The sequence below is a fragment of the Anolis sagrei genome, chromosome 2 (genome assembly GCF_037176765.1).
Source record: "Anolis sagrei isolate rAnoSag1 chromosome 2, rAnoSag1.mat, whole genome shotgun sequence".
NCBI classification, from domain to species: Eukaryota; Metazoa; Chordata; class Lepidosauria; order Squamata; family Dactyloidae; genus Anolis; species Anolis sagrei.
The window spans coordinates 149,066,400-149,090,308 of NC_090022.1; the positions used below are offsets into that span (position 1 = coordinate 149,066,400).

Sequence of the window (23,909 nt, forward strand, 5' to 3'; positions counted from 1 at the left end):
AGGTCTGCTTGTCTATCTAGCTAAACTGTGCAAATATATCTAGCTAGTTTTAGAATTCATACTCCAAATCCCAAAATCGACTACATGAATGGCTGAGATGGTAGCTCCTTTACTTTCTGATGGTTCAGTGTTCACGGACTTTGTTTCACAAAAGTATTATATGCAGTTCCCTTTAGGCTATGAACCCCACACTTAAATCCATTAGGTAAATGCAAGCATTCCACACCCACCCCCAATAACCGGAAATCCAAAACACCTCTAATCTCATGTATTTCAAATAAGTGATATTTCACTTTTATAATATATCTGTGTAGGTTGCTGTAAGTTTTTCGAGCTGTATGGCCATGTTCCAAAAGCATTCTCTCCTGACGTTTCGCCTGCACCCTCAGAGGTTGTGAGGTCCTATATCTATGTAATTTAGATGTCTACCTAAATATTAACATTAACATTAAATGTTAGGCCCTCAACTTTAACTGGGATTAGGGTGCAAGGCCCCACTAAATGTAAAAAGAAAACAACCCGTGAATGAAAGAACCTGTTATATTTTTACATGAGAGGGAACCTCCCTAAGAATCATTGGGTCCTCCAGGATGACTCTATTGTCACCTTTTGATGGAAGCAGTTTACAGAGTAATCCTGGAGGACCTATGGATTCTTAGAACATAGTAATCAAATCTGTGCAGAATTAAATCAACAAAATTTAAACCCACAAATGTGAAGGGCCTATTGTATGTGTAATGATCTTTGGATATGAATGAGTCAGAATGCAGACAGACTTGGGGGAGTACAAATGCGTCTTGCAGGTATACAGGTGTATGTGAAAATAATGCAGTGTATAGTATTTTGAACTTTCTCTTTTAGCCCTGGACAGCGCACAGATGAGGAGCTTGCACTGATCTTTGAAGAGTTGCTGCATATCAAGGCCGTGGCCCATCTCTCCAGTTCAGTGAGTATGCAGACAGTCCCTTCTCCAGTGGGTTGTTGTAGGTTTTTCGGGCTATCTGGCCATGCTCTAGAAGCATTCTCTCCTGACAGAGGATGCTGCATCTGTGGCAAGCATCCTCAGAGGTTGTGAGGTTGTCCTTTCTCCACTTGGTCCAACTTGATCACTGGCCATAAGCAATAAATGAGGAATTATGCACTCATCTCTGTTAACCCATTTATCACTCATTTGAAAGTAGGGTGCATCCAGGCTGTTTCCCCCACTTGTCACAACATGAGATTGCCTCATCAAGAAATTTGGGAGGCTGAGATTTTATCTTTTGAGAATGGGCAAGACATTGCCTCATTCCAAGGTATTCTAAACAAGTGGCTCCTTACCAGTAAAGTCCAGAGTTTTTCCACCAGCCAGCCAACATCCTCCCCCTGCAGCACTGGACAATTTTTGAGACATTCATGTGATTCAATGCTATGATCCGGATAGAAGTTATCTTAGAGTTAGCCTGAAGAACTTAGCAATACCTGAAAAGGATATATCTCTAAGAATGTTCTAGGTCCTGTAGGGTGAATCTATGGTAGCTTTACTATTTCAGCTATTATCCACAGTTTCCTGTTTTTGCTGTAAGTTCAAAAACATATCTCCCATGGATACTAGAATTGGAATCATAGAATCCTTGAGTTGGAAGAGATCTCGTGGGCCATCCAGTCCAATCCCCTGCCAAGAAATAGGAAAGTTGCATTCAAAGCATCCCTGACAGATGGCCTCCAGACTCTGTTTAAAAACCTTCAGAGAAGGAGCCTCCACCACACTCCGAGGCAGAGAGTTCCACTGCTGAACAGCTCTCACAGGAAGTTCTCCCTAATGTTCAGGCAGAACTTCCTTTCCTGACATTTTTTCTACCTAATTGTAGTGTATACAATAGAAGTTGATGGAGAAATCAAGTGGAACCATCTTATGTTTGGCTTATATCACATGCTGCCTTCCTGCTCTACCTGTGTTTGTCAACAAGGTTACAAGAAGCACTCACTGTCTGTCTCCTCTCTGTTCCAGGTGAAGAGAGAACTGGCTGCTGTCTTGCTGTTTGAATCCCATACAAAAGCAGGAACTGTGTGTGAGTAGTCTGTCGATTGTTTAATCCCTTTGGAAGATTGACCTTCTTTTCCTGACATATCTGGAAAAGTATTCCAGAGTTGCTTTCCATGTTTTTTTCCACTTTTTTTAAGGACAAGATATAAATGGTTTTTTTTTTAAAAAAAAAACAACAACTGGGTACATCCTTTTATAGAGGTGTTCTGAGTCTCAGAGTGCATTTATACTCTAGTTTTTTTTATTTTTCTATGTGATTTTCCCCGACATACACCTCTTCCCCATCAGTTGCATAGTATTATATACAATACAACTCTTGTCAGTTCTATACTACTGTTCCCAGTGGTGCAGAGGGTTAAACCCTTGTGCTGGCAGGACTGAAGACCGACAAGTCGCAGGTTCAAATCTGGGGAGAGCATGGATGAGCTCCCTCTGTCACCTCCAGTTCTCCATGTGGGGACATGAGAGAAGCCTCCCACAAGGATGGTAAAACATCAAAACATCCGGGCGTCCCCTGGGCAACATCCTTGCAGATGGCCAATTCTCTCACACCAGAAGCGACTTGCAGTTTCTCAAGTCGCTCCTGACACGGCAAAAAAACAAAAACAAAACTACTGCTTAATCTGTTCCACCCAATACATTTAATCGTTTTAATATATTTTCTAATTTTTCATTCACAGTTTTCTTGATCAGTAGATGGTTTGAATTTGCCATTAGTTATATATCTGAAGCTAATAAATGGCTTCCATGTATTTTCAAATAGACCTTTTTCTATTTCTCCTTTTGCTAATCTTTGGTTATAAGTTAGCTTTACCAATAGTGCTATAGCCTATATCCTGTTTAACAAATTCCTTATTGTTTAATTCTCTAGTTTTTCCCCCCAACTTTTTACTATTTCAAGTCTTGCAGTAGATAACTTGGGGGATATAAGATTTTAATTTACCAAATCTTTATTCTCACTTTCAAATACAGAATTCCTTAGTAGAGCTCCCCTTAAATGTACTGTTTCCCCCACTATTTGTCTAGAACTTCATCTCAAAAGTTTGGTACTTTTGGGCATCCTAACCATATGTGGCTTCAATCCCCTATGTCTCCTCACTTTCTACAACATAATTTGGAAATTCCATAATAGTACCATCTATGCATAATTTTCAAAGTATTTTCAGTTGTACTGAAATTGATTTATACACTTGGGTTTTCAAGATTAAGTCTCATTGTTTCTCTTCCAATTTGAACTTTAAATCCAATTCCCATACTAATCACAGTCCATTTAATGTTCCAAATTTTGCTTCCTGAATTATTCAATTTAGTTTTGAAACTTGCCCTTTGGTTTGATTAAATTTGTCATTGCAAATTGATTCAGATAATTATATCTCTCTTGGGGGTGGGAAGCTTCATTTCTAATTATATTTATCTGAAATGTATTTATTTGTGTTAATTGCCACCATGATGGATTAATTGTCTGTAATTTATTTTAAATTCTTCCATTTGAATAGATTTTTCTGTTAAAAATAAACCGTTCATTGTTTAAATCCCTTTCTTTTCCCACCCCTTAAATTGACTATATTTATCTTCATGTTTAAACAATTGGTGCTCTAAAAATGGACACTGGGGTGAGGGAGGTGGAACAAGTACTTTCTTGTATTGGAACCATATATTTAACAAGCTCTTAGATTTGCTTTCCATGTTATGTATTAATATATGTACTATATTTAGAGCCTGCGTCTCCTCCAGGGAGATCAGTGTAGGATGTATGACTATCTTATGTTTTTGTCCTCTGTTTGCTAAGTTAGGCTGAGAGATAATAACTTCCCCAAGTAGTCTGTAGGCTAATAAAGTCACCCAAAAGTTGGGGAAGGTGTAACCCATGAGCTACACGAGTTCTCTTTTTGCAGCCCTCCCAAGTTTCTCAGTATGTGTATGTGCTTTCTAGGCACCTGTTGAACTATGGAGACCTCATCAATTTCATAAAGTTTTCAGAAGTAGTTTTGCCAGTTCCTTAGTTTGAAATATAGCCTACCGCACCAGAGGTCCCACCTCCAAGTAACGACTAGGTGTGATCCTCAAAATAGTGGTGAAAAATCTGGCCAATGAAAATAAGTGAAAAAATTACCACTCCTAGAGGCCTTCACAAGTACCTAATTCGATGCAAACCTCTATAAGACCCAGCACATCAAATACCATGAAAATGTAGAAATCATACTTGGAAATGGCTTCCACTTGGTACCTCTGGCTGTTATTTAATTGGAAATTGGCCTGTATTTAAATACAGTGTGGAGGAATTTTTCTGATAGGGCAATGGAGTAACTTCTTGGCTTTGGAACAATGTGGACAGCAGCACTGCATCTGATGTGGACCAATCTGTTGTCCATACAGGCTGCTGCTTCCACCCACCTTTCGCTGTGCTGATTAGGTGATCAGGGGGTAGTTTTGGCACATGCACTACTGTTGCTGCTGCCAGATGACTGTAGAGTTCTCTGAAGCTCATTGGGTCATTGAGGGCACCCCATACGGACATAAGTGGAGGATCCTGCATTGCATAAGGAGGAAGGAGGATCATCCCTTTCCTTCTCCCTGGTCATATGAGCCTCTGCTCATGACAGTATAGAGTCCCAGCAAAGTTCAGGAGCTTTCATGGAGCTCTACAACAATTTTGCAGCAGTGGTGGTGACAAGGAAGAGAAAATGACAATTCAGCAGGGCCAAACTGACTTGATTAGCTGGATACTATTGCGGATGGTGTGTGCGGCCACTTTCAGGTTCAATCTGGAGCAACTCTGCTCCAGACAGTCCTGAAAGAAGGAGTCAATATAGACGAGCCTTGTTTCTCCACTATTCCTACTTAGCCCTCTTGTTCATTCTCCTCACTAGTCTCTGGTGTTTTATTCCTCTTGAGGTCTTATGTCTGCTAAGTTACCCGTCAAGCATCTTGAGATTAATTTTTGCACATGTCTGATCTGCATTTTCCATTGCACTGATGTGTGAGTTTTCATTCTTCACAGTGTTTAGCCAAGGGGACAAGGCCACCTCCTGGTACATCATCTGGAAGGGATCAGTCAATGTTGTCACACATGACAAGGTTTGTATACATCTCTGAAGACGTCACATTTTAAATCTAAGGGTGTTGTTGTTGTTCATACGTTCAGTCGTCTCCGACTCTTCGTGACCTCATGGACCAGCCTACGCCAGAGCTCCCTGTCGGCCGTTACCACCCCCAGCTCCCTCAAGGTCAGTCCAGTCACTTCAAGGATGCCATCCATCCATCTTGCCCTTGGTCGGCCCCTCTTCCTTTTGCCTTCCACTTTCCCCAGCATAATTGTCTTCTCTAGGCTTTCCTGTCTCCTCATGATGTGGCCAAAGTACTTCAACTTTGTCTCTAGTATCTTTCCCTCCAGTGAGCAGTCGGGCTTTATTTCCTGGAGGATGGACTGGTTGGATCTTCTCGCAGTCCAAGGCACTCTCAGCACTTTCCTCCAACACCACAGCTCAAAAGCATCGATCTTCCTTCGCTCAGCCTTCCCTAAGGTCCAGCTCTCGCATCCGTAGGTGACTACAGGGAATACCATGGCTTTGACTAGGCGGATCTTTGTTGCCAGTCTGATGTCTCTACTCTTCACTATTTTATCGAGACTGGACATTGCTCTCCTCCCAAGAAGTAAGCGTCTTCTGATTTCCTGGCCACAGTCTGCATCTGCAGTAATCTTTGCGCCTAGAAATACAAAGTCTGTCACGGCCTCCACGGTTTCTCCCTCTATTTTCCAGTTGTCAATCATTCTTGTTGCCATAATCTTGGTTTTTTTGACGTTTAGCTGCAACCCGGCTTTTGCGCTTTCTTCTTTCACCTTGATTAGAAGGCTCCTCAGCTCCTCCTCGCTTTCGGCCATCAGAGTGGTGTCATCTGCATATCTGATGTTGTTAATGTTTCTTCCAGCAATTTTCACCCCAGCCTTGCATTCATCCAGCCCCGCACATCGCATGATGTGTTCTGCATACAAGTTAAAAAGGGTGAGGGAGTGCTTAAAATGTAAATACCAGGTTATATTTATTTACATGTTTTTTTCCCCTTTATATATGTACATTAGATCATGCTACCTTTTTATATAATTTAATGTACACAGTAGTCTAGTGTTTCACTATGTTAACAAGCTGTCCACTGAGTACACTTTCCCTTTTTTCCTCTTTATAATACAGCCAAATCAGGTGACCCAAGCATACCTGCAATTCCCCAGTCTTTGTTTTTAAATTGCCTCCATCCATGAATATGCTGAAAAATTCACATGGCCATGCACTGTGTGGCAAAAGTCTCCATGTGCCAAATTGTAGAGGTGGCTTAGATCACCTCTACAGCATGAGTGTCCACATAAATGTGTATGTGCATAGGCACACACACAGAGAAGGGTAAGATGGAGTAGTGATTTTGCCTCTTTCCCATTACATACACATTTCTTGGAAAATGACCTAAATCCCAAAGAACTTTAGAGACTAACTAGGAGAAAGAGATTTCTTCCATAAGCTTTCGTGAGTTGTATTGCACTTCATCAGACCTGTCAACACAAAAGCTTCTATGTTAGTCCTTTCCTTTCTCAATTAATCTTTTGATGCTATTGGATATTTATATTGTAATTGACTAATGTGGGGATCTCATTTCCTTCCTTATTGTAGCATAGTAAAAATTCAGTAATTATACAATAGTAAATAAATATGCCTATGGGGGTTGAGTGTAAGAAGATACTGCACAACAAATTAAAGGAGCCCATTAATATTAGTTCTTGCTTTTTATTACAGGTGGAGTGTGTATGTCCATTTCCAGTGCAAAACAAGTGGGATAGTATCTTGAATCCCTCCTCCCACCCTCTTAATCTTTTCTATAATTTCTACCTCCAAGCTATTTTTAATTGATTTTTCCTACCTCCTGACAGAATTGAAATAAGTCTGTTGGTGATGGATAGATCAATGAGGAGAGATAGCAATATAAAACAAGTGAATGGATGGGTGATTTTGGTGCTCAAGGGTGGGTACTCATGTTTGCCAGTAGAATATTTAGTTTTATCTACTGAACCACATTGGTCAGGTGCCCTTCCTTGCCTTGCAGGGCTTGGTGACAACACTGCATGAGGGTGATGAATTTGGACAGCTTGCACTTGTGAATGATGCCCCACGTGCAGCCACCATCATCCTCCGGGAAGACAACTGCCACTTCCTCCGTGTGGACAAACGGGATTTCAACCGCATCCTCAAGGTTGGTATGGGAAGGGGTTGTATTGTGGTCTGGAAAACCTGCCACATTTTGAGCTTTTTTTGGGGGGTGGGGGGAGGTCAACAGCTGTTTGACAGATTTAGAAGACTTGACCAATGTGCATGTGATACCACCCAACCCATCAACTTCTGTTTTCCCCTAGGATGTTGAAGCCAACACAATGCGGCTGAAGGAACATGGGAAAGTAGTGTTAGTTCTGGAGAAGAATTCACAAGGCAGTAACCTTCCTGGAACTCCAGGGGGCAGTAGGTACAGCACTCACTCCCCGTCGTTTCCCTGCTCTTTTTTATGGTGTTTTCTGAATTATGTAGGATCTCTATGAAATTTCACATGAAATATTATTCAAGTCACAACTTGCACATCTGTTTGCTTGAATTTTTAAACATAGATGTAAGACTACTAAATCTGTGATACAGTACACATGTAAGCATAGATTGTATTCATATAATCTTCAGTAATGGCTTCTGGGATAGTGTAAAACTGGAAATCTATTGTTGTAATGGGGCTTTGGACCGAATAATCCTGTAATCTCTCATATGTTCTAAAATGGGGCACGGGGGGGGGGGGGGAGATCTGTCAAACCTAATGATATAAGGAAATGCTTCAAAACCTGTTTTGGTTTACAGTCATCTCAAGGGTCTTCCTACCGTCCGTTAGTCTATGTTGTCTCAGGCCATGACTAATTGTCTCCTTCAGGTACTCAGTAATGGCTGGAACCCCTGAAAAAATACTTGATTATTTGCTGGAAGTCATACGTCCTGATTCCATGCTCTCGGATCCTGTAGGTAAGTCGAAGAATTCTAGAAGGAAAGAGTTACTGCAAGGTAGCATTTAAAGTCAGCCATTTGTGCATAGACTGATTAAAAGTTGAGAACTGGGGCTTTATCAAGACTTTCAGGAGCCTGTCTTGGTGCAGTCTGTACTCTTGTCCTATAGCTTGTTCCTGGAATGCCAGTAATTTTCTGTGCCTTCAGAGATCACTTATTTCTTTCTTTTTTTTAATCTCCATTTGCATATCTCTCATTGATGGTGGGTTGGATTTGTCCCATTAAAAGGAAAAGGGCATTCATTTTTAGTATATGCATGATCTGATTATTGACATAGATATGGAGTTTTGGGTCATGGCGTAAAAACAGGGGTCCTCAAACTAAGACCCAAGGGCCAGATACGGCCCTCCAAGGTCATTTACCTGGTCCTCGCTCAGGGTCAACCTAAGTCTGAAATGACTTGAAAGCACACAACAACAACAATGCCATCTCATCAGCCAAAAGCAGGCCCACACTTCCCATTGAAATACGAATAAGTTTATATTTGTTAAAATTGTTCTTCATTTTAATTATTGTATTTTTTAAGTGTTTTTGCACTACAAATAAGACATGTGCAGTGTGTATAGGAATTCATTCATTTTTTTTCAAATTATAATCCGGCCCTTCAAGAATTTGAGGGACTGTGACCTGGGACTCTGTTTAAAAAGTTTGAGGACCCCTGCGTAAGAGTATGGCCACAGGACACTTATTCATGTATTCCCTGTTAGCAGATTGTCTACACTCGTGTTGAAATCTCTGTTCCTTTCACAGATGCTGGCCTTGGAGATTTTCTCCTGACCCATGGTGTGTTCATGCCAACCCCACAGCTGTGCAGAACTCTGTTCCAACAATATCCTTCACTTTTGTATGTCTTCTGGATATTATGACCGTGGAAAAAAAGGCATTGTCATTTGAAGTTCCACTGAATTGGAAGTCTGTTTCCCAGTCTGGTCTTTCACTTTGTGGAGTCATTGGCAGGGCTAGCCCATCACTTGGCATCCTTCATCATTGACAGGATCCCCTACTGACAGTTCCCCTTTGCATGAGCAACTGATGTTGTGCATCAGTTGCTCATGCACACATCCCATTATATGTAAACTTCAGTCTAATGAATTGATGGCCTGGTGCTCCAAAGACCATCTGATGGATGGAATCTAGGGCCATTTCGATTTTCCTGAATGCCCCTATGAAGAGGAAAAATAGGTCCATACCATTAGTCCTGCTGAAAGAGATTTAGCTTGGGGTTTCATACTGGGTACCAAAAAAGGACCAATTTTCTGTATTAGAAAGAAACTGGGATACTCTTATCAGGCATTATGAGAAATAAATAATTTATCCTCCCACACGTATCCATTACTATCAGGGCCCATTAACAGAGAATAGGTCTCTCCTATGCACATGGCTTTCTGCTTCCTTGACCTATCATTCACCTTCCATTCAGAACCTTCAGAGGGCACTGAACAGGAAAAGGCTGCTTACATCCTGAGCAAAAGGCAGAAGATCTTGCGGCTGGTGAACCAGTGGGTGTCAATGTATGGGCGCCTGCTTCAGGCTGAACCCAGTGCTGTGGCCTTCTTGCAGGTAACAGAGTTGACAGTGAGCAGGAAAAGTACCAGTAGGGTGAAGAAGAAGTAGGGAAAGTCATATGTTGTCACAAGGTCTACACACACACATTGATACACTACTTGGAAAATAATAGTGGGGGTTCGTTTAGGTTTGAGGAAGCTTATGTTTATGAAATTGGGTCTTCATAGAAAAAATGTTACAAATCTTGAACTTCATAAAATCTTAGTAGCAGACTTATGCAGCTCAGTGCTTTGTGAGTCCAACTGTAGCCAATTGGAATTTTCCACCAATTGGGTTATTTTTAGTTAATCCCATCCTACCCTCACTCACTTGTAGTCCACAAGTGCCACAATAAATTTTAAGCAAGGGCAGGCTTTTCTTCTGCCAAGGAACACATTTAATCATAGTTGGGAGTCACATACTAGTGGTGGATCAGGTCCAGAGCCAAAAATGAGAAAGTCCATCTCTTTCTCTCTCTTCCTCCTTACTTAGCAGCTGTAGCAATGAAGAGGCCAGTATCAACCAAGTAATTGATGCAATCCTTTCTATTTATTTATCAATCTATCCATTCATTTATCCCAACAAATATGACCCAAGGTAGCTTAGAGTGTAAGTTAAATCTAAAATGTAACTAAACAGCTTATATTCTACAATAACACAATGTTTTAAAAGCCTATTAAATAAAGAGGTGATATCATTAACATTTAAAACAATTTAAAGGCATTTAAGAACATGTTCAAAACATAAAGATCAAAGTCTAGTTGTTCTGTATGTATTCAAACCATTTCTGACTTATTGTGGCCCCAAGGCAAAGCTATTACAGGGTTTTCTGGGGCTCGGGTGTGTGTGACTTGCCCAGGGTCACCCACTGTGTTTCCATGACTGAGTGGGGAATTGAACTCTGGCTTCCAGATTCATACTCCAATACGCAAACCATTATATCACTCAAGGTCCAGTATACTGTACAGGTATGGAGAACCGAATAGAAAAATGAAGTACTTCAATTTATGATAGCAGTAGCAAGAACAAACTGAAGCATCAATGACAGGGCAATGGACTGAATCAACCCAAATTGCCAATCTCACATGGGTTTTAAAGGATAAATCAAATGAAGATTTTGGAAAGATTGGAAACCATTTATGGAGTTGTTGAGCAGTAAGAAATCTAACTGGTATGTATGGAGCCAGTATGGTGTGGTGGTTTGAGCATTGGACTATTACTCTGGGGACATGGTTTGAATCCCCACTCAGCCATGAAAACCCACTGGGTGACTATATAAATAATGCATATTCAATTTAATTTTTTAAAAAAACAGCTTATTTTAATATAGTTAAAACAGTTTTGAAAGACTAAAAGAGCTAAAAATGTTGTGTTTTTTATTTTTTAAAAGAACAACAACCACATAATACTTTGAAGTAACTTAGTGTGTAATGGCTAATAAAAAGCCGTGCTTAACCCATTTCTGAAAAGAAATTAGTATTGGCATCAGTTAGGTCTCCATGGGGTGGGCATTCCATAAGTAGGGTGCCACAACTGAACAATCCCCTTTCTATGTTGACCTATGTTGTATTACTCCTTACTAGTAGGATACAGAGATGGACTTTGACAGTTCTCAGACAGGCATGTCTTTTTTCATTTTATGGACCAGCAATGCACTTATTTAAAAGAGATAAAACTGAACAAGCCAAATACGAATTGGCTGCTTCTGCTGATGGGTTTTGGCTTCTCTTTTGCAGAACCTCTCAGAGCGTGTAGCCCAGGACTTTCGTCTAGGCTCCCTGCTTAAGGAGCAGTTGCAGGATCGGCGGAAGAACCGAATGTGAGTTTTCCATTCAGTTTCAAATTTTGTGCACAATGCACAAGGAATAGATAATTCAGGACTGGAAAGATTACAGTCTTCTTGGATTTTTGTCTTTTTATTTGATTGCAGAGATTCAGCAGGGGGAGCCAAATATTAACATTACGGCCAAGATATTAGAATTACAGCATGCTAAAGTGTATGCATGGGCAAGTTCATTTGAAAGTTGTGGATGTCGGAACTAAAGTCGGAAGTTTCACACTTCCGAACTGGGTTCCGAAGTGTACTTGCAAGTAGGAAGTCCCCTGTAGTTTCGAAGTGACCCGGATCATTGATTTCAATGGCTCAGAAGTCGATTTGGAAGTATGAGGAAGCCTTTTTGATGAAAGTAAGCCTGCTGGGAGGTGCAGCCTAAAGTGCTTGCCCCCAGCTAATCAGGGCTTATGTTTTGTAAAAGGGAGGGGCTTATAAACCCAAGCACTTATAAACCCAAGCACATCTGGAAGGCTCATTAAAGCCAGGGAAGGGACTAGGGTGGTTGGGATCTTTTTTGGTGCTGCTGGGTGGGTGAAAGGGTAGGTAGGCAAAGGCATTGGAGCCAAAGAAGGTTTGGAGAAGGAAGGAAGGGAGAAAAGATTTTGGGAGAGGGAGGGAGAGAGAGAGGAGAAAAAGAAGGAAAAGTTTGGGAGGGAGGGGGAGAGAGAAATAATAAAGTGACTGTGAAATCTGAAAGAAAGCCTTTCAGTGCTGGGGTTTTTTTTTTGGGGGGGGGGGTTCACTTTTATCTATTCTCTCCAAAAACTGTCCTGAACCTCAACCCCCAGGTGCCTTCTCTAAGTCATGGGAAAGGCACCACAGTTTTTTTCCTTGGGGTTCAACTGCCTCCGTTCTGTTTTGGGTTGTGTTTTCAACATTATAACACTATTTCTCTATAATATTTCATAAATCTCCTGGACCCCAACACCCAGGTGTATTCCCTAAGTCAGGGGAAAGGCAACAAAGTTATTTTTTGGGGGAGGGGTTCAACTGCCTCCCTTCTGTTTGAAGGGAGAGAGAAGTCTCTGAAGTTTCCCCAGTGTCAGTACTGTCTTCCCCTGTTGTGCATGCGCGTCCGCCATTAACGGTTTCGGAACGTTCCAAAGTTTTGGAAAGTTTCAATTTTCAATCAGAAGTGACTTTAGAATTGAATCACCAGCGCCCCTTACTTTTGAACACAGTTTAGAACCATTTTTTTTGATCGCCTAGTAAATGGTACCTCTGAGCACATGATCAATGCAGGATTGTTCTTAATTAACAAAACTAATCTTTCTCCTTCTTTTCCTTGTTGCTTTTTATTTTACATAAAGGGAGAAAAACTTTTGAGTTATTGAGTCTTGCTCTGAAACATTTATGAGCCAGAAATCTTTAAAGAACAATGGCAAATAACCTATAAATCATCTTATAGATGCTACTCTTTTTTTGCCCACCCTTGATACAATGAAGAATCTGGGTTGTTGTAGGTTTTTTCGGGCTATATGGCCATGTTCTAGAGGCATTTTCTCCTGATGTTTTGCATGCATCTATGGCAAACATCCTCCGAGTCTGAGGATGCTTACCATAGATGCTGGCGAAACGTCAGGAGAAAATGCCTCTAGAACATGGCCATATACCCCGAAAAAAACCTACAACAACCCAGTGATTCCGGCCATGAAAGCCTTCGACAATACAATGAAGAATCTTGTACCATCTTAGAAATGAACAGGTTTATTATGATTTAAGATTTCAAGAACTAGAATCTACTTTCATTGGCTGGCCTTTTGCCTTTGCTTCCACTTATAGTAACCCCCTCTGGAAGTAATTGATAGTCTATGTCAGGCATCCTCAAACTGCAGCCTCCAGCTGTTTTGGTCTCTAACTCCCAGAAGCCCAAACCAACTTGTCCAATAGTCAGGAATTCTGGAAATGGGAGGCCCAAACAACTGGAGGGCGACAGTTTGAGGATGCCTAGTCTTTGCCATATGTGAGGAAACTTTGTTCCTCCTGATATTTTAGACTTCAGCTCCTGGAAGCCAAAGATAGTGAGAAAATGAGTTGTAATCCAGAAATATGTAGTGAGCCTACCATTCTCAACATTTGGATTATGCAGTGGAATGTTATGACATATGATGAATTCCTGTCTCACCATCTGACTATGGCTTCACAACAGATGTTCCTCACATTATAAATCTGTGTAAGAAATGAGAAACTTCAGATCTCAGATTGTTTAATGAAAAAAGTATTTGTATGAACTTGCTGGTGGGTCCATAAGTGACTGTATAGACCTATTCTGGATCTGCATTGCATTTCACAATGAGGACATAGATTTCCAGATGGAAAGTGGTCCCAGCAAAGATTTGTTTGATGCACCTTCCTCTTGACACATTTCTCCCTTTCACTCTCTTTTCGTGCCTCTTCAAAATCCATAGCACCGCTGATAACAGCTGAACTCTAGTTACAATGCTCAAGGGTCAGGGCTTCCCAGTTCTTGGTATTTATTCCACATTTTTGAGGTTAACTTTAAGCCCATCTTTAAATATCCACCAACATTGCATTTTTTTGTTCTTAAACTGAGAATAAGGTAGCTGTTTCAGGAGACTGTATTCAGACATTCGAAAAATGTGGCCTGTCCAGCGAAGTTGATGTTGCATATGCTTCACCCAAGGCCAACCCAAACAGCTGTTGAGATATAAAATGGACTCACTTCTCCTTTTTCCTTTTTCGCAGCTTAGAAAATGGCAGCAGCAATGCATCACCAACACTTCAGGTAAATAATATGCCTCAACTAAAGGTTCTGTGTTGCAGTACTTCCTGATACATTCTGTTAAGGTTGTTCAATAGCATTTGCTAAAATGAAATTGAGGTGTATGCATTATTTAAAAAAATCTCTTTTCACCTGTTGAAACTTGGTGGCACAAGGGGTTAAACCCTTGTGCCAGCACGACTGCTGACCGAAAGGTCGGTGGTTCGAATCTGGGGAGTGGAATAAGCATTGTAATCCGCCCTGAGTCCCCTGCGAGGTCAGAAGGGCAGAATACTGTAAATAAATAAATAATAAGCTCCCATCTGTCAGCTCCAGCTTCTCATGCAGGGACATAAGAGAAGCCTCTCACAGGATGGTTAAACATCCAGGCATCCCCTGGGCAATGTCCTTGCAGAGGGCCAATTCTCTCACATTAGACGTGACTTGCAGTTTCTCAAGTCGCTCCTGACACAAAAAAGCCAATTGAAACATTTTGTCTGGAAATAAGACAGAATTCAGAACATATAAATGAACAGAATAAATATTACGACATTCTACTTTACATGAGATAATGGGGAGCACAAATCTAGATCTTTTCTCTTTAAGTTTGGATATTTTTCATTTTATTTTACAGAATATTGAGAAAGAGCAGTGGTTTTGCAAACTTGTCATTAAAAACATATATTTCAATTTCTTTCCCCCTCCCTGGCTCATTCCCAGGTGCGAAGTGTGGTGGACTGGTTTGCCAGGCAGGAGGAGCCATACTTGAACAGTAGTTATACCATCCGAGCCAAGGACAAAGGTAAATGTCTTATTGTTTCTTTGATCACAGACCAAACGTGTCTGCCTGTCAGTCCTTTCATGGAGAATATAAGAGACTGGGAAATTTGCCTAGACTGATATTAATAATTTCACTTATGATTTGAAAAAAAACCAAAAAGATGAGTTAGAGCACTTATGGTGCTTAAAATTTGTTTCATATAGAGTTCCATGCAAAACAGACCAAAACATTCACTTTTTGAAAAAGCCAGCTGGCTAATTGATTCTAACCTAAGCTGGAAAATCAATAGCAAATTGGATTAAAGCAAAATATATAGACTTGTGAAGTATTTGTTCGGGACACATCTATAGTACTTGTTAGATTAAATCCAAAACCTTACAATTGTCTTTCTTTTGATTCCATTAGATCAGTGTTTCTCAAACTTTGCTCCTCCGAGTGTTTTGGACTTCCACAATTTCTAAAAGCTGGTAAAATGGCTGGGATTCTGCACCCCGAGGAGCAGAATTTGAGAAACCCTGCATGAAATTGTGTCTCTGTTTTGTTTATTGTGATCATATGTATGGGTGCGTACAGCATAACAAGCAGACAAACTGGCAAGAAGACTTTCAATTATAGTATAGATTGAGCTAGAGACGTAAGATACACAAAGCATGTCCTGTGAAGTGCTAATATTCCTCCCTTTCATTCTCTCCTTTTCCTTCCCCTATATAGTGATGTATGACATCTACAGACCAGACAATTCCTGCCTCACAACACTGCTCCAGGTCAATGCTACAGTGCAGGAAGTTCTTGCATCACTGTCAGATTGTCATGGCTGGAGCAAGGACTGGATCCTCATCAAGGTCAATTCATCAGGGGGTTAGTACACATAATACCCTCAAGTTGCCCATAGGCCAATGACTGTGTGCTTGTCCAACAGAAATTGTGGGGAGATGCTGAGACTTCCACTTGATGATGGTACTCACGTTCCCACAATAAGCATGACTGACAGCCTAAGACTGTTTTCTTCTTTTTTTGGGATATATTTGAATATCATATATAATTCTTAAATAATAAAAAGCAATAGACTTATCTATATATCTAATCTACACACACACAAGACCAAAGACAATAAACAATATATCATGCCTATCCCCACACCAATGAAATTGATTTCTCACTCTTTTTTGACTGCAATATGCTAATGTATACACAATATTTCTCCAAGTCAAACTACCGTATATCTATTTTCCCAGCATTTCCCAATATGTTTCATAGCTGAGTAGGGACTTGAACCTCGATTTCTAAAATTTCAGGCCACATTAACCATTGTTCCACACTAGCCTGCAAAGATTTCAGTTTTCTTTCCCATAACATTTTAAGAAATTGAAAGTTGACATTAAAATTGACATTGATGCTCTACGTGACTCACTTCTCCTTTTAAACACAACTAAAATGCCACACCTGTTATTTATCTATGCGTATGTTCATAAATCTCATTGCTATCACCACTGCTTTAAAAACAAAACTAATTTATGAAGAAGTTTGTGGAGAGGTGTTTGAGTGGCATCACAATGCCATCCAAGTGGCATCATTCAGAGCAAGATTTTATTTCACAGTTGTAGAACAATCCATTTTAAAGTGTGGAGTGTTTGTGTGTATATGTATATGGGTATGTGTGTGTGTGTGTGTGTATATAGAGAGAGAGGGAGGGAGGGAGGGAGGGAGAGGGGGAGGGAGAGAGACTCTTGCAAAGACAAAAGTACGTCCACCCTGAATATTAAAAGGATGCTTCCAAACTGGCCTCTTGCATATGTTAGACTTCCCTTCTTTAAATCCACACACTCTAATATATTGTGGAGACAAATGTATGATGCCTGCCAGTGAATATGGACTAGACTAGGGACATGGAACATGTACTCCATATGGTGATTGTTTGCAACTATCATAGTCAGCATAGCCCACCTTTTCATTTCTTGAATAGACAATTGTAACTGGTCATAAATGCCGTAAAGCAGGCATGGGCAAACTTCTGCCCTGTTTTGAATTTCAATTGCCACAATTCCTAACAGCTGGTAAGCTGGCTGGAATTTCTGGGAGTTGAAGTCCAAAACACTTGCCGGGATAAAATTTGTCCATGCCTTCCCTAAAGTCACAAGATCCTGTCTGATCTTGATAGTAAGCAGAGTCAGCCCTGGTTAGTACTTGGATGTGAGGCTAACAACAGCCAATAAGTGCTATTGGCTATATTTCAGAGGATGGCAATGGCAAACCACCTCTGAGTACTCTTTGTTCAAGAAAACACTATGAAATTCATAAGTGAATAGGTGACTTGGAGACACACACACAGACAGTCTGGAATTATTCTCTAAGAAACACTGCCCCCTTGCTGAAATTTGAAAATACAACCATGTATCTTACCTGGACTAATTTGTTGGCAGATAAAGAGGTATTGCCCATGGAAACTTTTGGAGTGTTTACATCATTGGGATTGAATGAAAGACTCTTTGCTGTCACTGCTCAAGAACTTCATACACTAGTAAGTCTCTGTTTCACATGGATCTATGGCAGATATGACTAACTTGCTTGTCTTTATAACTGCTCCTACCTCATTTGTTCCTGATTATATGGGACCCAATCATGTACTGAATTCTATTACTTCCAAGGGTTAGGCCCTAGAAAAAGTTCGGTACATTGCAAAGGCTGTAAAACTTGTGCGCCAGCTGCGCCCGTACCTTGGGAAGTCTGACTTGGCCACGGTAGTCCACGCTCTAGTCACATCCCATATATAGACTACTGCAACGCTCTCTACATGGGGTTGCCTCTGAAGACTGCTCAGAAGCTTCAAATGGTCCAACGATCAGCAGCCAGGATGCTAACAGGAGCGGCACTCAGGAAGCATACAACTCCTCTGTTGCACCAGCTCCACTGGCTGCCAATTTGCTACCGAGCACAATTCAAAGTGCTGGCTTTGGCCTTTAAAGCCCTAAACGGTTTTGGCCCAACTTACCTGTCCGAACGCATCTCCTCCTATGAACCAGTTAGGACGTTAAGATCGTCTGGGGAGGCCCTGCTCTCGGTCCCGCCGGCCTCACAGGCGCGCCTAGCGGGGACGAGAGGCAGGGCCTTCTCAGCGGTGGCCCCCCGGCTGTGGAATGCCTTCCCTGCAGATATCAGATCGGCCCCCTCCTTGCTGGTATTTCAGAGGAAATTGAAGACCTGGATGTTCGAACAGGCATTTGGCTAAGCAGTGTGACTGATTGATTGATTATTGGAACACGGAATAATGGATAACGAGTTTGGATACTGATTCTAGTGATGAGACCTGATGGATTTGCTATACTGATGTAATTTTTGTATTGATGTTATGTTTATTGATTTGTGATGCAATTGTTTTAAAGGCCTATTGTCTGTACTATGTATACTGTTGAATTGTTGTTAACCGCTCCGAGTCGCCCAAGGGCTGAGAGGAGCGGTATACAAATGAAGTAAATAATAAATAAATAAATAAATAAATAAACAAATCCAAATTTGGATTCACTGCCTCTGCAGTAATGGATTTACCAGTCATCCCACTTCATGGAAAGGAGACTTTTAAAGGATGTTAATTAGCTGTCTCATACTCTATCCACCCAACATAAATTATTCCTGTTACCAACAAATGGTGGTCCAAATGAGGAGGCAATCCGCATCATTTTAGGATGAGATGTTCAGACTGTGAAGCATGGATCTTGTATGATGACATGAGCATTGCCTTCTCCCTGTTTGTTAGACTCCTCACCCTGAGCAACAGTGTCCCACTGTGGGTTCCTTGGAAACCCTAGATTTAATCAGTTCCAAAGATCTGGCCAACCAGCTCACTGAACACGACTGGAATCTCTTCAAAAGCATCCATCAGGTAAGGATTCCATTTGAAGGCAGCATCTGTTGCCATGAGTTGGGAGACCTTGTTATCCTGACACCCAATCTTGCAAGTATTTGTATACATGGCCTTGGCACTGGGCAGCATTTTCTGGCAATTGCCTTGGATAGATCAGAGAAGTTGGAGAAGAACAGAGGTCTTTTACTGCTAGGCTTGAGATTTGAGAACGTTACTTTTTAAAATATTATTGCTTAGCATTTCAATTCAAGTTGCCATAATGGAAAGTGTTTTTGTAATGCTTTCATATTATTCAGTATTAGCTAATAATATATAACTACATTTTCAAAATACCCAAATTACACAAGCTAGATTAAGTCATATATACCCTGAAACAGCAACAGTTATGTGGTGAAAGAATTAAGCTGTTCCTTATTGAGGTGCAGTTCCAGAAGAACTTAGTTAATTCTTAGCTACTGCAACAGGGAATTCATTGAAAGCAACTTGCTATCTGTAGCAAGCTCTGCTTAGTCCACATGTGCTAAGGTGGAAGCTGAGCCAAACGGCCTTATGTTTTTAAGGTTGGAGTTCAGCGGAGACTCTCCCGGCTGTTGTATTTTTAAAGGTGGAGCTGGTCTACTACATTTTTGGGCCACAGAAGTTTCCCAATGCAACCACAGCCAACCTGGAGCGTTTTCTGCGTCGTTTCAATGAGCTGCAATTCTGGGTCACCACTGAGCTTTGTCTTTGTCCAGATGTTATCAAGAGGGCACAGCTGCTCCGCAAATTCATCAAGATGGCAGCACAGTAAGTACACCTCATCTGTTAGGTGCACTTTATTGCCAATGAGCAGGGCAGCCTTGTGAGATCGTCTTTGTTTTCAGAGGAACCCTGGAGTGCACCAGATAGAACCAGGTGCAAAATACTGACTCACCATGGATGTCAATATGATACAAGTTTGCCCCAAGCTGTCTTTAGGTTCACTTGCTAAAACTAAGAAACTGTATAAAGACATTAAGGACATAGACATCCTTTATCTGAAGGGTAGAGTTAGCATGATCTACTGCCACCAAGTTTCAACAGGTGAAAAGAGATTTTGTGAAAAGAAACGACTCCGGCCCTGTTTACCTCTCCGAACGTATTCTCCCCTATGAACCATCAAGATTATTAAGATCGTCTGGAGAGGCCCTGCTCTCGGTCCCACCGGCCTCGCAAGCGCGTTTGGTGGGGATGAGAGACAGGGCCTTCTTAGTGGTGGCCCCTCAACTCTGAAACTCTCTCCCACTGGAGATCAGAACCGCCCCTTCTATCCTGACATTTAGGTGAAGACTTAGTTACGGAGACAGGCATTCGACGAGTGAGCCAACACCCTGAGATATGGATGGAGGATGATGAGCAACGATTTTAGTGTGACGACTGACCATTATAGTTATTGATTGTAATTGCTGTTTTAATGTTCTACTGTAATATGTATTATGATGTTTTATTGATTGTATGTGATATTATGGTTGGAAACCAGTCTGAGTCCCTCAAGAAAGGTCGGTGGTTCGAATCTGGGGAGTGGAATAAGCTCCTTCAGCCATTTTTCATAAGGCTTGTGTAAAATACGACGAACAAATGACATATATATATATAAAACCAGGGCGATGAGGAGACTAAAGTAGTGGTGTTGCGTGTAGCTGAGGCTTGACTTTTATAATGTTTTTACTTGAGGCACTTCTTTTTAAAAGGAGTAACTCAAACCAGAATCCTTTCTTCCAATATCTTCAGCCACCTTCTTCTGAGGTAAATCTTCTTCTCAATAAATGGGCAATAATTATAAAGAACTGATCAAGGAAATATTTATTTAAGGATTCACAGGTGTACAACGGTTTATGGTTATCTTGTATTCCTTTTAAATGTTGTTACAGTTGACTTTAGTTAAACAGTTTCCAATATAACTCTCAGTATGGCTTTTACTTCCACCAGACTGGTTTTAAACTTATTTCACTGCAAAGTATCTTTCTTTTCTTAACTGACAATTCAAGGCACTGGCTTGCCTTTTCCTCCCTTCAGCTATCCCCACTGAAGTTATGGATTTCTACTGAGGTTTCTTTTCCCTTTAGCTCACAAGCTAATTACTAATTTAAACAGGTCCAATTGACTCTCTAAACACACAAGCTGAAGACTTAAACCCCTGGGTTTGGTTTGTCCACACACCAGAACCCAACTTCCACTTTTCTCCACTGACTAAGAGAAACCTGACTTCTTTTAGAATGCCTGCTCCTGCCAAGTGGCAGTTAGCTCCTCCCCTTTGGCTTCTCTAACTTGGATACATTCTAACAGCTGGTTCTGTTGCTATGGCAATGCCTCAGCTCAGGCAACACATCAGCTGGCCTGCACCTATCATATCCCAACATTAATAAACACATTTAAAACATACCTTATAATTAGCTATTTCGTTACAGCTTAGCTTCCAAACCTTTGATTATTTTAGTTGCCCTTCTTTGGACGCATTCCAATTTATCAATATCCTTCTTGAATTGTGGTACCCAGAACTGGACAGTGTATGCCAGGAAAGCTCTGTCCAAGCAGAGTAGAATAGGGCTATGCCTTCCCTCCATCTTGACACTATATTCCTTTTAATGCAGCCTAGAATCATGTGGCTTTTCAGCTGCTGCATCACACTGTTGACTCATGTTCAGCTTGTGATGGTGGTCTCCTCCTCCTCCCACTACAATCCCAGTATCCACAGGGGATACATTCTCAGACACTGTGTGGACATGCAAAACTGTGTGTAGTAGCAAAGCCTAAGAATACCACAGAATCATGCTGGAGGATCTAGAAGCCTAAAGAGAGGACACAATTTGTCAGGTTTCCTCAAGACTGGGGCTCATTCTGGCTTACAAATAGAAATAATGACAATGTAGTTAAAAGCATTAAAAGGCCCAATATTAAAATAGAATTAAATTATTAATAATCTATTTAGTAGAGATCGTGCCATAGCTTGACCTGGGCTTTATGTTGGGAACATCTGCATTTCAGATTCAACCTTGTGGCTGACTGCCTTCTTAATTTGGCTTGACTGTTTTTTTTCTTTTGTTTTTTCCTCTTCCTTCAGCCTAAAGGACCAAAAGAACCTGAACACTTTCTTTGCAGTGATGTTTGGACTGAGCCATTCAGCCGTGAGCCGTCTTTCAAGGACATGGGAGGTATGTGTTGGCTGTTGAGAGGGAAGAGAAACTAATTAGACCAGCAGTCCTTGCTGCCGGTGTGGTTGCCATTCTACTGACACAAATACCAACTGAATTTCACAACCTGTAGTCCAGATGTTGTCCTTTTGGAGAGGTGGGATACTGCTGAACTAAAGGAGAGGTTGCAACGTTAATATGTATGGGAAGAAGCTGTACCTCATATCTGGTCCAACTTAAAGCTTCTAAATCAACCTGCTACCTTATATAGTACAGGACATATAGATTCCCTTTCCAGAGCAGCTCATTCTATTACATGGAATGGAAGACACAATCTTCTTCTATACCCCAGAAACCAAAATATCCCAGGCTATCCCTGATGGCTGAATGGAAAGATTAGGTTAACAAAACAAGAATCAGAACTAAACCTGAAGACCTCAATGATCATTTTAATATTCTGTCATGTGGCCAAGATGTTTTTGGATGTGAGAGGTTGTCACCTTCCTCAATGAGTCTGATGCAAGCGTTTACAATTTGGGAAGAGGATGCCAAAAATAGCATGCTGTTATTTTTAGCAACTTTAAGGCCTCTCTTTATGATTCATACATTTTTGATACAGTGATTTAACCCAAAGTGACAACAGAATGTTATGAACTAGTCACATATTTTAACTTACCATCAATCTGTGTCTCACCACATCCTGGAAGATGCCTCCTCAGAGTTCAAGAGTGAGAGCCCACACTTCGAGATTCTGTTGAAACAAATGGATGAGTCAAATGATCGCTGGCTGATGTAAACCAAGCTCTGTTTGGGTCTTAAAAGGTTGTGGCATCTGGACTTCAGGAAGTAAACTGACTTGAATCTAGGGACTTTTTTCTTGTTAGTGTTGATCCTTCAAAGTTTCACACTCAGTCTTTATTACAGTATTTGATCAGGATTATGCGCTACCACACAGCCCTTTATCCCAGGAGCATCCGCATTTAAAAAACGCAGATTTTCCTGGGCTCCTATCCACACCCACCCCAGAAAGTGTGCACTTTCTAGGGTGGGTGTCCAGATGTTCTTCAGGGACTGGCCTGAGAGAACATCTGGAGACCCTACCTCCTTACTTTCCTTTTAAAAGTAAGGAAAACTTACATAGCCTCCCTCCCCCTCACTCTCCTGGCGCGTAATTTCTACGTGCCGGGAGACCTCCAGTAACACTGTAATGGAGGCCGGGTAAGTTTTCCTTACTTTTAAAAGGTTTGAGGGCTTTGGGGGAGGGGGTGGGATTCAAACAATTTTCCAGACTAATTTAATCCGGAAAACTGTGGGAATGGTGTCTGGACTGCAGTCCAGACATCAGAAGTAGTGGGTTTATCCCATGCCTTCCAAGAAGGTGCGGGATAAATCCACTATCTAATTAATTCACCACAAACTAGGGTTTTCCTGGTTTGTGGAGAATTAATTGCGGGTTGGCCAGAATGTCAGCTCGACAGCCCCCTTTTTATTGTCAAAGTTTCCACAATAAAGGGGCTGTCTGGATATGCCTTAAGCACGTTGAACTTGATCCAGTTGTTAATTCCTACTGGAACAAACCCCATTTGGTCAATTGGACTTACATAAATATTTCTTTCACAGGTCCAAGGGTACTATAATTGGTACTTTCTACCGGTTCATTAGTTTTTAACAGAAGAAAAGATGAGACTAGACATTAGTGTTTTATTCCAATTACTATGTTTTTACTTCAGTGAGTGATTCAGATATGAGCAGGGATTTTGTATGAGATGTTGGTTTGTTTGAGCTACTGCAAGAAAACCTGAACATGTCTACCTTTGGATTTGATACCTCAAAGTTCTTTCATACATGCAAAGCATCACTTGATCATCAAAACAATACACTGCACATGTATGAACCTGTTTTGACTTTCT

The 23,909-nt window shown here is 41.0% G+C and overlaps 1 protein-coding gene across 2 annotated transcripts in view; it reads left to right on the plus strand.

The window, feature by feature from the left end:
- Nucleotides 1-23,909, plus strand: part of RAPGEF3 (Rap guanine nucleotide exchange factor 3) — a 60,253-nt gene that overhangs the window by 29,842 nt on the left and 6,502 nt on the right. For both annotated transcript variants that reach the window (XM_060763818.2, XM_067463952.1), the window contains exons 7-22: nt 862-946; nt 1,991-2,051; nt 5,028-5,104; nt 7,118-7,264; nt 7,425-7,531; nt 7,979-8,067; nt 8,860-8,938; nt 9,519-9,669; nt 11,391-11,473; nt 14,195-14,234; nt 14,931-15,012; nt 15,703-15,849; nt 17,412-17,509; nt 18,743-18,868; nt 19,455-19,636; nt 21,930-22,020. In XM_060763818.2, the coding sequence (XP_060619801.2) occupies nt 862-946; nt 1,991-2,051; nt 5,028-5,104; nt 7,118-7,264; nt 7,425-7,531; nt 7,979-8,067; nt 8,860-8,938; nt 9,519-9,669; nt 11,391-11,473; nt 14,195-14,234; nt 14,931-15,012; nt 15,703-15,849; nt 17,412-17,509; nt 18,743-18,868; nt 19,455-19,636; nt 21,930-22,020 (1,645 nt within the window). The remainder of the gene's footprint in view (nt 1-861; nt 947-1,990; nt 2,052-5,027; nt 5,105-7,117; nt 7,265-7,424; nt 7,532-7,978; nt 8,068-8,859; nt 8,939-9,518; nt 9,670-11,390; nt 11,474-14,194; nt 14,235-14,930; nt 15,013-15,702; nt 15,850-17,411; nt 17,510-18,742; nt 18,869-19,454; nt 19,637-21,929; nt 22,021-23,909) is intronic.